Source organism: Nyctereutes procyonoides, unplaced genomic scaffold (genome assembly GCF_905146905.1).
Source record: "Nyctereutes procyonoides isolate TBG_1078 unplaced genomic scaffold, NYPRO_anot_genome, whole genome shotgun sequence".
Classification (NCBI taxonomy): domain Eukaryota; kingdom Metazoa; phylum Chordata; class Mammalia; order Carnivora; family Canidae; genus Nyctereutes; species Nyctereutes procyonoides.
The window spans coordinates 43,777,244-43,789,638 of NW_026575020.1; the positions used below are offsets into that span (position 1 = coordinate 43,777,244).

Consider the following 12,395-nt stretch of genomic DNA (forward strand, 5'->3'; position numbering starts at 1 on the left):
AACTGATGATAAACTGGTATGCTGTCGCACCAATTTATCTCAGATATCGTGTTCATGAAGCATTACAAATCACTTCATAGCTGACTGCATGATTTACCTATAAGATTTGAGAAGAAAAGTACCTACGGCAGTCATTTAACGTAGGTGGTTTTTTTTTTTCTTTTTTTACAGACAGCTTTTAATGTACTAATTACTATCATGAGGAGAAGAGCACTCACAGTTCTCTTAACAACCTACTAACCATGACAAAGGCTGTGTAATTCCAGTTGTAACTTGACCAGTTTCAGTTGACAGGTCAACTGAAACTCCTTGGGTAGCAACTCTGCTCTAATTTAAATACACACACCCCTTTCACTTCTTACACACATAATTCTTTACCTTAGCTATTCACTAGTGTAATATAAGGTCACCACTCTTCCTCTAGATCCTCATTTTCGGCCTGGTGTCCTCAACCCCTTCCATTCTTGGCCCCCTGGCCCACGCCCCAGGATAATGTTCAGTAAGAGGACAGACCTGACTGGCAAGTACATGCGCTTAGCTGTCAGGTGAAAATCTAAGTGAGATATTTACATAGTGAGCTTGGAAGTTCTACCACAACTTTATTTTTTTTTAATTTTTTATTTATTTATGACAGTCACAGAGAGAGAGAGAAAGAGGCAGAGACACAGGCAGAGGGAGAAGCAGGCTCCATGCACCGGGAGCCCGACGTGGGATTCGATCCCGGGTCTCCAGGATCGCGCCCCGGGCCAAAGACAGGCGCCAAACCACTGCACCACCCAGGGATCCCTCTACCACAACTTTAGGTAGATAAATCCAGGAAAGAGAAGAGGTACCAGAAGAAAGATGCAGAAAAAATAAAATTGTACAAACTGCTCCAGCTAGAGCAGTACAAATCAAGTGTCAAACTTGCCCCTACTAACACACGGCACATGGCAGATACACAGTGCCTGCTCCAGATCAAATGGTGTCAAACAACAGTTAGGCAGATGGGCTGAAGCCAGAGCTAGCGGCTGTATCTCAAAGACTCTTTAAAAATTACTTTAAATTCAAATCCTCTCATTTAGTAAGATAAAAAAAGTATGTATGATGCTCAAGCCTTTTCTTGTTGGAAAGGTTATCAGTTTGGGATGAGTAAATAGCTATCATGCAAACCAGGACACCTGAAAAGGGGGCATTGTTAATAATCATGCTGGAATAACAGGTAAAAACAGGATTGCTCAAAGCAAATTGGAATGTCTGGTCATCCTAGTTTTATCAGGACATTTCCTGTAGAGCAGGCAAAATTATCAGTATATATAGTCTTAGCATCTGGTGAGAAGTCTGAAAGAGAAGGCTAAAGAAAAAGAATCTGAAGAACTGAAGAAAGAAAAAGTGTGTGAAAGAGTGGCATCAGTCAACACGGACATAATGAGATGTCTTTTCTAGAAGATGAATAGTATCTCTAGAAAACACAGAATCCCACAGTCTATTTCTGCTCTCTGGTACCGCCTCTCTTGTGTGCAAAGGTAGGTAGTGTCTCATAAGAGACAAAATAAAATATGAGGAACCTGGGCTGAAGGCAAGAACATGCTGGATGCACTATGCAACCAGAGGAAAGGGAGGCATGGTGCTTCTGCCACACAGAGGTTGGGACAGGTCTGAATAGGGTCCTCAAGGACACTGTGAGTTCTTCTAGGCACACAGCCCACTCCTGGAATCTACAGACAGGCTGGGAGCCACCTGTGTGTTAGGGGAGGGGCAGCAGCTGCAGATTCTGGAGTCTACATGAATACAAATGGGAACACGCCAGCATTAGCTCCATGTTAATCCCAGCCTTTCAGAATCACAAACCACAGCAAAGCGTGTTCTAAGTGGATTCAGTCCTCCATTTTCTATAACCTCATTAGTGCTCTGAGGTAAGTAAAGCCAAATTCTCTGGTTCTTCTGGGGCTGAAAGAGTTCATCTCAATTCTGAAGTGGTTGGCGTGAAGTACCTAGTTAGTAGGAATCTGATGACAGTAGGAATCTGATGACTTCGAAAATCCCTAATGTAGTAAATCTGTCAGCAATTAGTTGAAAGCATACCCTAATCATATTTGGTAGCATATAAAAACGTAAATGAGCAAATTCAAATCGGTGCTATCAGTAATAATCTCTAGTTTCTAAAAATAACTTGGGAGTAGACCAAGCAAACATTAGCTGTCTTCTAATGAAACTGCCTCAGGAAGTGGACCTAAACTTTTGGCAATGCACTAAAGCTTCCTGGAATGACCTTAAAATCCCTCATTTGTTCTCCCTGCTTTTCAGGAAAAATTCTTACATTTTTCACATAACACAAACCCCAGAGTGGGGTATTCTTAATAATATAAAAAGTCACAAGGTTTCAGAAGTTCTACTAAAGATTGCACCATCCTCCTTTGTGTGCCAGAAGTACAAATGCCAAAAGACAAAGTGTATTAAACAAAACAACATGCACCCACCCCCTAGCCGTGCAGGGACCAGTAGTTACTTCCGGAGTGTCCACTTCTCTCAGTTAATACATGCACAAACTTCGACAAATCAGCTACATGATATATTAGGATGTTAACCAAAAACATCCAAATTCTGTTGCTTAGTAACTGCTGTCAAAAGATCCAATTTCCAGCTCTGCTCTTTGTATGGACTAAACCATGAAAAGAGGAGGATTAGGCACCATGATTCTGTTCTGTACAGACTACAATTTGCAGTGGGATTTACAGGAGCATATTCAAAGAAGATTATTTCCTTCTTGCAAAGCTAGTGGAAAGGAAAATTTCTTCCATTAATTTTCAGTCCTTTAAGAACAAGACTATATTATGTTAATAATGGGTATAGTTTTATAAATCACTGATATTCCTACTTAATTTTGTTCAAACAATTCAGTCACATCAGATTGTTCTATTTCATCTCTATACTGATTTTGTACTCAGAAACCATCAAGATTAGGTAATTAATTAAAATCAAACTTTACTGTTGTGTTCTTTTGTTCATTTAATGGCACTAACAGAACTAGCAAAACAGTTTTAAAATATATAGATGCAAATATGGATAAAAGAACTAAAATTTAAAAATAGAATGGAATTGTGAAACAAATATAAAATGGGATGGGGGAGAAGATCTATAAGCACTTCAAATATCTTAATGGAACATATGGTATCTCCACCCACCCCACCCACCCCCAAATGTGAGGATAATGGCAGTGTTGAGTTTATTCATGGATAAAGGATTTATTAAGCAAATTAAGAGAAGTATAAGGTAAAATTTAAATTAATTGAAAATAAACTACTTTCCTATATTTTAGCACCATCCACATGTGAACAAGAAGCAATTGCTTAATTATAATTAAATCTAAGATACTCATTAAAGCAAGCCAAATGGCCCTCTCTACTAACAAAAACTCTTAACCTCTTGGTTTAAGTAATAAAATGGTATGTAAAGATATTCTATGAATAAAGTTAGAGCATCTCTCTTTAACAAAAATTAATGTGTTAAATTATATGAAATTGTAATATTTGAATTTCACAAACTATTGCCATTACAAAACATTTTTAAAAATATTTCAAATTGAGCACTTGGTCATTAAAGTATAGCTGAGGAAATAATTTTAAATGCCAATCTTTTACCTCTCAAATTGGCAAAAAATATTTTAATTAATTAATTTTTTAAAAATTAAGTAATCTCTATACCCAACATGGGGTTGAACCCACAACCCTGAGATCAAGAGTCGCACACTCCATTGACTGAGCCAGCAGGCGCCCTGGAAAAAAATATACATATATTTTTTTTTTTGGAAAAAAATATTTTAATAACATCAAGTGTGGGTGAGAGTCCAAGGAAATGGACGTTCACATGATGGGGCTGCGAATGTAAACTGGTACAACTTATTGAAGAGGTGGACTTTATAAACCAGCAGTAACTTTACATAAGAGTTCTTATATCAATATTTATCAAAAATCTTCAAAATATTAATGTTTGACTTTAGCAATCTCAGTTCTGAGAATTTATCCTAAGGAAACAACTGGAAATGTATATACGGTACTAATGATATGTAAAAATAACTACTACACTCTATTGAGCACATATGATATCCCACGGCGCTGCATGATACTTTACATAGATTATCATCTCTCTTAATTCTGAATATTATCTTCATTTCATAGGTGACAAAACAGAGGCTTATAGGTTAAGTGACTATAAGACCTGGTAAGTGTGTTGGAGCTGGGATTCAGATGCAGATCTATTTGAAACCTAAGCCTACGTTCTTAGCCAATAAAATATGATGCTATTCTAAGAAAAATCTAGTAGGAAAATGGGGAGTAGTGATTTCCCTAGTTCGGTAGTTCTACAAAATATTATTTTTAATTGTGAAAAAACCTCAAAATAAACTAAATGTTCAGCAAAAGAGGACTGTTTAAACGAATATTACACAGCTATTAACGTAATGCTGAGATACATTTGAAAAAAAGGCAATACATTAAGTGAAAGCAGGTTTAAAACGGTATGTCCATATGATCTCCAATACACAGAGTGTGTGTCTGAGTATAGAAGAAAATTGAAGGACAGATACAGACTCTCTTTTTATTTTCTTCTGTGCTCTTTTCTCTATTTTCTAAATTATTTTTGTGATTTAAAAAGCTGCACCTTTGGGGAGGAGCAGCACCTAAAAAGAAAGGCCCTCTCCAGAACTGATGAAAAATTACAGATTATTTGTTCTCTGAAAAAAGAAAGAAAGAAAGAAAGAAAGAAAGAAAGAAAGAAAGAAAGAAAGAAAAGAAAGAAAGAAAGAAAAGAAAAGAAAAAAGAAAGAAAGAAAGAAAAAGGAAGGAAGGAAGGAAGGAAGGAAGGAAGGAAGGAAGGAAGGAAGGAAGGAAGGAAGGAACTATCTTCCTATCCTAACACTAAAAATGAAGAGAGGAGAACAGCAGTGGGAGGTAGACTAGAAATACTGAGGAATGGCATTTATATTTCATTTTCAAAAGCAGCCTGGAAGTCTTAGCACCCTTAGACTGGTTTGAGCCCGCAGGCTTTTGTCAACCTATCATTAGGCAACAATGTGAAAACTATTTGCAGGGAAAGATTTTGCAATATTTCTAATATATTTCTAAGACTCCTATGCTTCATTCTTTTCTCTGTTCCTGTACTTTAGTTATAGGGAATGACATTTTTTTGCCAAGGAAAACCAAAAAGTCTCATATGAATTTATTATACTGATGACATGAAAATAATTTTTGTAACTTTAAGGGTGCATGGATGATCCAGACAGTGAATCATGAATTGAAACAATTTTGAATAAGCTTGTATAGACACTTACTTTTCTATTCCTTAGCCTTCCACTCATCTAAAACTCTACCTTGAAAGGCTTTAACAATTTAAAGATTAAATCGTAAGTTATTAAGCCATTAATTTAACCATTTAAGCCTCTAAACCCAGCACATATTACCTTCCCCCCTCAAGTCAATTTGCAAGAGATTAAAATAATAAAAATGATAATATCTCACACTTACAAAGCAGCTTTGATCTGTAGGAGCCTAAAGTGCTTTTTTAAAACTTTATAGAAAAACTAGGACCATTCCACCCACATCTCAGAGTACATCTGAGGTAGAAGCTGGCAGCTGGTGAAAAGCAATGGAGTAATTTACCATCTACACAGGAGACTACTACTTTTGAACAAGTATAAGGAATAGATGGAGTTAGGGAAATGCAAACAGAATTAGCTGTTCAATTAAATACTACATTCGACGGTCACAGATTCCAATGCCTATTATTTAAAGTTTCACTAGAGGAAGTTGTTTAGGTTCCCTTTAGAGAGGAAAAAAGTAAAAAGCAAAGAAAAGCCACCCAACCAACATTAGGCAAGTTACTGGTTCTAGTGATTCTATCTAGATTTTCCCCAGAAGGACAGATACTACTGGTTTCACTTCAGACACTGAATAAACAGACTATGATTTTTAAGTTCTTTTTGTATCTGGCAACATTTCTCTCTCTTTCACACTCAAAGACCTTTATATAGAATTTTTTTTAAAAGATTTTATTTATTTTACTTTGAGAAAGCGAGTGAGAGAGAGAGAGCACACAAGTGGGGTGGGGGCAGAGGGAGACAGAGAGGGAGAAGCAGACTCCCCACTGAGCAGGGAGCCCAGCAAGATGCAAGGGCTCATGATGCAGACTCGATCCCAGGACGCTGAGATCATGACCCGAGCTGAAGGCAGACGCTTGACCGACTGAGCCACCCAGGTGCCCCATACAATATTTATCTTGATGCTGCAGTGTACAGGACAGGAATCCTGGTTCAAGCTCTGCCCACTCCATCCATTTGAAGCACGCTATTCGAACAATGTTCTGCCACCTGCACAAACAAGAAGCTAACTTCTCAAACTTCCTCTTTTTTTTTTTTTTTTGGAGTCTGCTTCTTTTAAAACATTAATTTCCTCTTTAGTCTCTTCCCTTAAGAAAACCTAAAGCAATTAAAAGTATCCTCTATCTTTATAAAGTGGGGGCCTAGGAGCAAGGTTAAAGAATTTTGGAGCTGTTTTTTATTAGGCAGCACCCCAATTCTCAAAGCTCTTTTCTCAGATCCTGATTTTCCCATATTTCCTTAACTAACAGTTCATATCTATGAAAGATCAAGCATGAAATATTGGATTTAAGTAAAAGAAATACTTCAACTAGATATAAAAAATAACTTCTTCATTGCCTGTGAGTATACCAAATCAGGAGAATTATCAGTAGGAACACAGGCTACCAAGTGATATGAAACAGTCATTACATCTTCATCATTGACTTTTCTTTTTAGAGTAGCCACTTACTATCCTAGAAGCCTTATATGGCATTTGCTTGAATGTAAGAGAGATGGACCAGACGGTCTTAGAGTCCTCAGCTCTAGGATTCTATTCTATGTTGCTCTAACTTTCACTGACAGTTCAAAGTAGCTGCATTAAGAAGGTGACAAATGGCAATTAGAGAAAGGAAGAAGAAGGATGAGGACTATGTTAAGTTGCCAAGCAGACTCTGATTGTTACCTAATAGACCACCATCCCTTTGTTGGGGTTTTGAGCATATCTTTCCAATGATATACCTCTGTTCTTTCCCAAACTACATAGTCAATCTAATTGACTCAAACAGTGCGATTCTGTACACTGATAGGAAAATCTGAAATGAATTTGCTCCACTCTATTCAAATACTTTTTTAAGATCTTATTTCTTTTTGAGAGAGACAGAGAGAAAGAAAGAGAGAGGAGCAGAGGGAGAGGGACAAGCAGACTGCGCTGAGCACAAAGTCTGACATGGGGCTTAATCTCACGACTCTGAGATCATGACCTAAGCATAAATTAAGAATGAGACTCTGAAATAACAGCCATCAGGCACCCCTCTACTCAAATACTTTTACTTTGAATTTTCTTTCAATCAAGTTAATACAAACTTAAGAAATGAAAATTAACTGTAATATATATTACACAAAACATAATTTGGGGGCATCTGGGTGGCTCAGTTAAGCATCTGCCTTTGGCTCAGGTTATGATCTGAGATCATCAGGTCCTGGGATCAAGCCTCGCATTGGTTTCCCTGCTCAGCAGAAGTCTGCTTCTCCCTCTCCCTCTGCTCCCCACCCCACTTGTGCTCTCATGCACAAATAAATAAAATCTTTTAGGAACCCCATAATTTGGAAGATTAAGCAATGCTAATAAAAATGCATTACAAAGTTAAATCTACCTAAAATAGTTATTGTTTTACTCAAATTCTACTGATAATTTAGTTCCACTTGAGAACATAGTTGCTGTGGCTTTTACATATATACACATACAAAGATAGATAGACACATACATGTGTACGTGTACACGTATCTAAGAGATAGGAGATTAAAATGAAAGTAAAAATCTTGATACCTTCTTCATGGCCTGACACTTGGCTGTCTCAGAAAAGCCAATCATCTTATCAGGAGAACAGATCTTGATGAAGGGGAAGTTGGATTCCTCTGCAATCTTTGCTGCTAGAGCAGTCTTCCCACTATGAGGAGGGCCTGTGTAAAGATACGCAAGTCAGGGGAAAAAAGCCAACCTAAGCAAAGGGGAATAAAACAAGTTTAAACGTTTATCCACAATGTACTGAGGTCTCAACTAGTTGCTCATTAACATTTCCTGACACAATTTCATAGCAGACATGTTTTCTCTTATTTATTAGCAACTAAACTTAATGAACTGATTAGCATTTCTCAAAGGTATGATGAAATACATTCCTTCTTTCTTTCTCACAGTCTTAATCTTTCAAACTTCTGGCTAAATATATAAAATGCAAGGGTTTTTTTTCCCTTAAAAAAAAAAAGGAAAGAATGCATACAAATGCATATCTGTAACTCATGTTATTAGTTCCATCAAATCATATGTCTAACAAAAAATATGATCTTCTTAGAAGATGACATTGGGAGCAGGGAAAAAACTGTCTAATAGAAGCAAATGTGACCAAAGCTAAAATTTTAAAGATTTAGGCCTTCTCATAAAGGCAATTGAATCTGTAAAATCAACTGTATTTAAACATCTCCTCCTCTTCCCTTCTGTGAACTGGAAGATGTGTCCCTCTTCCAACCATAAACCAACCAATTTTTCCTTCCCATCTTCTCAGGAACCTGACACTGACTGTATCTTCTTCCCAATATGTTCCATCTCTTCCTCTTCCCTATCATCCTTCCAACAGCATATCAGCATGCTTTAGCCTACCTAACAATTTAATAAACAGAGCAAAAAACTCTGGACTCACACTTTTCAACACCACTCCTTCTTTTACCTTTAAAATGGAACTTCTCTAAATAATTACCTACGCTGGCCACCTTCAGTTTTCATTTTCCCTCCATCCTCAAACAAACCCTATGGCTTCCACTGCCATTACATGGAACAGGCTTTCATCTGGGTCATCAATGACCTCCATGTCACCAAATCCAACAGATACTTTATCTGTTGGCTTCTCAGAAATATTTGATACAATGAACAACTCCTTTAAAAAAAAGCAACATACTTTTCTTGACTTCTGTGATAGCTTCTTCTCTTTCTCCCCCTCTTACCTCTCTGGTTACTCCTGCTTAGTGTCCTTTGTCAACTCTTCCTGCTCTACTTGGTTCTTAAATGTTGGCATTTGTCTAGCCAATATCCCTTTCTGTTTCAATCCCCTTCCCACCCAGGCCTTTTTCACACACTGGTCCCTCCACCTCAAACATCTTCCCCAATTACTTTGCTGGGCCAGCTTCTCCTCATCCTTCAGGTCTTGGCTTAATGTGTTTCAGGGAGCCCTCATTCCCAGACTTTGGAAGGAATGAGATTCTGCTGTCATGTGGACTTAACAAACGTTTCTGTTGTACTAATTATAATTGTAAACAAGTAACTAGTGAATAGAATGTCCTTGGCCTTTTTGTCTACTTGGTAAAATCCTAACTAATCCTTCAAAATCTAAATTAAACACCACCTTTAGCTTTCTTTGATCATCCCTAGGCAAAATAACTTGCATTCACACACAACTTTACACATAAATACTGTACTTAAGAATTTGTTTACATACCTTTGTTTTCATGACCAGACTGAACTCTGTGAATGTCTTTATATCCTTAGCAACTGGTTCAATGCCTAAAATTACTCAATGAATACTTATTTAATTGAATCGAGTACTATGAGGTATCATATAGTCTATTACATAAGATAGTACTGGGTGAATATGTAATTGACTCAGGTACTCTGTGGTAGCAGAAGTAACAGAAATTTAAATACACTCCCGCAAGAAAACTAGTGCTATCATTTATCAACAACATTCTACTCCAAGAAAACTTTAATTTATGCACAATACAAGTACATAGTCTGGATTACTATTTTTAGATAATGAAGAGATTTAGAATGGAAAATAATCCATTTTTCTGGAATATGCTAAATAAAAAACTTTGTAAAAGTGCTTTTTTTTTTTTTTTCTCTTACTGCCATCTCTTCATTCTTTCTCACCTTCCAAAAGGACGCTAACCAGTGGTGTACGGTCACTATTTTTAGTCTGTTGAACCAGCAGCTCCCCATCTTCCAGAACTCGAGTAACTGGATCACCCCATTTGATAATACCATTCATAATGTAACTTGCATAATCCTCTTGGTTTGTGCCAAATGCCTATGGAGGAAAAGGATAATTTAAACCATTTTGGTTGTTAGTATAAAAACTAAAACACTTAAAAGTATAAAAGATGAGTAATAATTCCTACACACTAAAAGTGTTGAGCGGGATCCCTGGGTGGCACAACGGTTTGGCGCCTGCCTTTGGCCCAGGGCCCGATCCTGGAGACCCGGGATCGAGTCCCACATCAGGCTCCTGGTGCATGGAGCCTGCTTCTCCCTCTGCCTGTGTCTCTGCCTCTCTCTCTCTCTCTCTCTCTGTGTGACTATCATAAATAAATAAAAAATAAAAAAAAAATCAAAGTGTTGAGCAATATCCTTAGTAATGTAAAAAGTTTGAAAAGCAAATAAAAGCAAAAACAAAATACCCATTATTTTATAATTCTTATTTAACCTTTACCCAGTAGTGAGTGGGGTATGGGGTGTGGGAAGTGGTGACTTAGGGTGACTTTGCATGATTTAGGAGAATAAAACAGATTCTTGGGTCAGATTCTACAAGAGCTTAAACCCTTGTAATCCGTGAGAAAGGGTAGTTCCAATGTGCTTGTTTCTGTAAGGAATACACTAATTGTGGCTTCTATTAAGAACAAAGAGAAAAAGAGGTTATAGACTTAGAAATTAGAATCAGTTAGCTCAGCAGACAGAAATACTATCCTCACAATGGCTGTAGGTGTCTCAGATTAAAATGGGAAATGAAGTGGTAATGAGAAGATCTTGTCCATATCAGCCTGGTGGTGGGGGACATATGCTAAATGGCACCAAGGTAAGCCTAGGTGTGTAAATATAAGATTTAGAATGAGGTAGAAAGGAGTAGCTATAAGTAAAAGACTAAAGTATGAGAAAAAGGAAATAAAAGCAATACTATATATAATAATCTTATGTGTGCTCGCTACATATTAGAGCTTAAATCACATCCCTCTTCATTTTCAACTTCTACTTTCACATTGTAACTCCCATCAAGCCAGTTGCCAACAGGAGTCAGTAACATTAGTATTTAGTGACTTAAGTGAACTGTGTTTTCTTAAGGTTGACAAGTGAAGAAATGAGTAGAAACACATAACCCTACTCATTTCATAATCTAGGGATCACATATCTTGAGAATTTCAAATTTTAAAAAATTATCACATCCCTCAAAAAGTCAATTTTTTTATCTCCCAACTTATAGAATGATTTTAACATTAGAACTTGTGGTCCAGGGACGCCTGGATGGCTCAGTGGTTGAGCGTTTGCCTTTGGTTCAGATTGTGATCTGGAGTCCTGGGATTGAGTCCTGCATCAGGCTCCCCAAAGGGAGCCTGCTTCTCTCTCTGCTTATGTTTCTGCCCCTCTCTCTGTCTCTCTCATGAATAAATACATAATTTTTTTAAAAGAACCTGTAGCTCATAGAAATCATTCTCTCTAATACTGTCTCTTAATATACAGTGGTCTCATTACTCTGTTATTTTACCACCAAATCATTTTGCAGACCACCTTCTCATCCTTGCACACACTAGTCCTTTGATTCCTAAATAAAGAAGAAAGTTATAATTCCCTGGTCTGGATACAGGACACTAGATGGCCCTATAAAAAGTTATAGAAGAGGAGCCTAGGAAGCAATGGTTGAATGGCTACTGGAAGGAAACATGTAGACTGTCTGGTTTTTGTCTTTAATGATTCCAAGTACAACCTCCAAGTCTCATAGAAACAGCAAGATACCTGAACCAGGAAACAGTGACCCTCCCAGGCTAAACATACATAGGAGTCTTCCTTACTTATTCTGTCATTTTATTTTCTGCCTTATCCCCTAAACCCATGTAATAAATAAAAGTTGTGGGATCCCTGGGTGGCGCAGCGGTTTGGCGCCTGCCTTTGGCTCAGGGCGCGATCCTGGAGACCCGGATCGAATCCCATATCGGGTTCCCGGTGCATGGAGCCTGCTTCTCCCTCTGCCTATGTCTCTGCCTCTTTCTCTCTCTCTCTCTCTCTCTCTGTGACTATCATAAATAAATAAATTTAAAAAAATTAAAAAAAATAAATAAAAGTTGTTAATTACTAGACTAAGTAAGTTATCTTAGTTTCCCCTTCCTGGTAGCCAAATTATTTGTCATTAAAAAAAAAATCTTGGGGTGGTGGAAAGGGAGGTGGGCAGGGGGTGGGGGTATGAGCACTGGGTGTTATTCTATATGTTGGCAAATTGAACACAAATAAAAAATAAATTTATAAAAAAATCTTGGAATAAATCAGGCTGTGCTCTAATATTTTCAGTAACTATTAAAAAGGACAAGA

At 37.4% G+C, this 12,395-nt stretch overlaps 1 protein-coding gene across 1 annotated transcript in view; it reads right to left on the minus strand.

Moving 5' to 3' along the window:
* NSF (N-ethylmaleimide sensitive factor, vesicle fusing ATPase) overlaps positions 1 to 12,395 on the minus strand; it is a 143,301-nt gene that overhangs the window by 35,896 nt on the left and 95,010 nt on the right. Inside the window, exons 14-15 of the mRNA XM_055323262.1 lie at positions 9,972 to 10,128; positions 7,881 to 8,014 (exon numbers count right to left, since the gene is read on the minus strand). Coding sequence (XP_055179237.1) covers positions 7,881 to 8,014; positions 9,972 to 10,128 — 291 coding nt within the window. The remainder of the gene's footprint in view (positions 1 to 7,880; positions 8,015 to 9,971; positions 10,129 to 12,395) is intronic.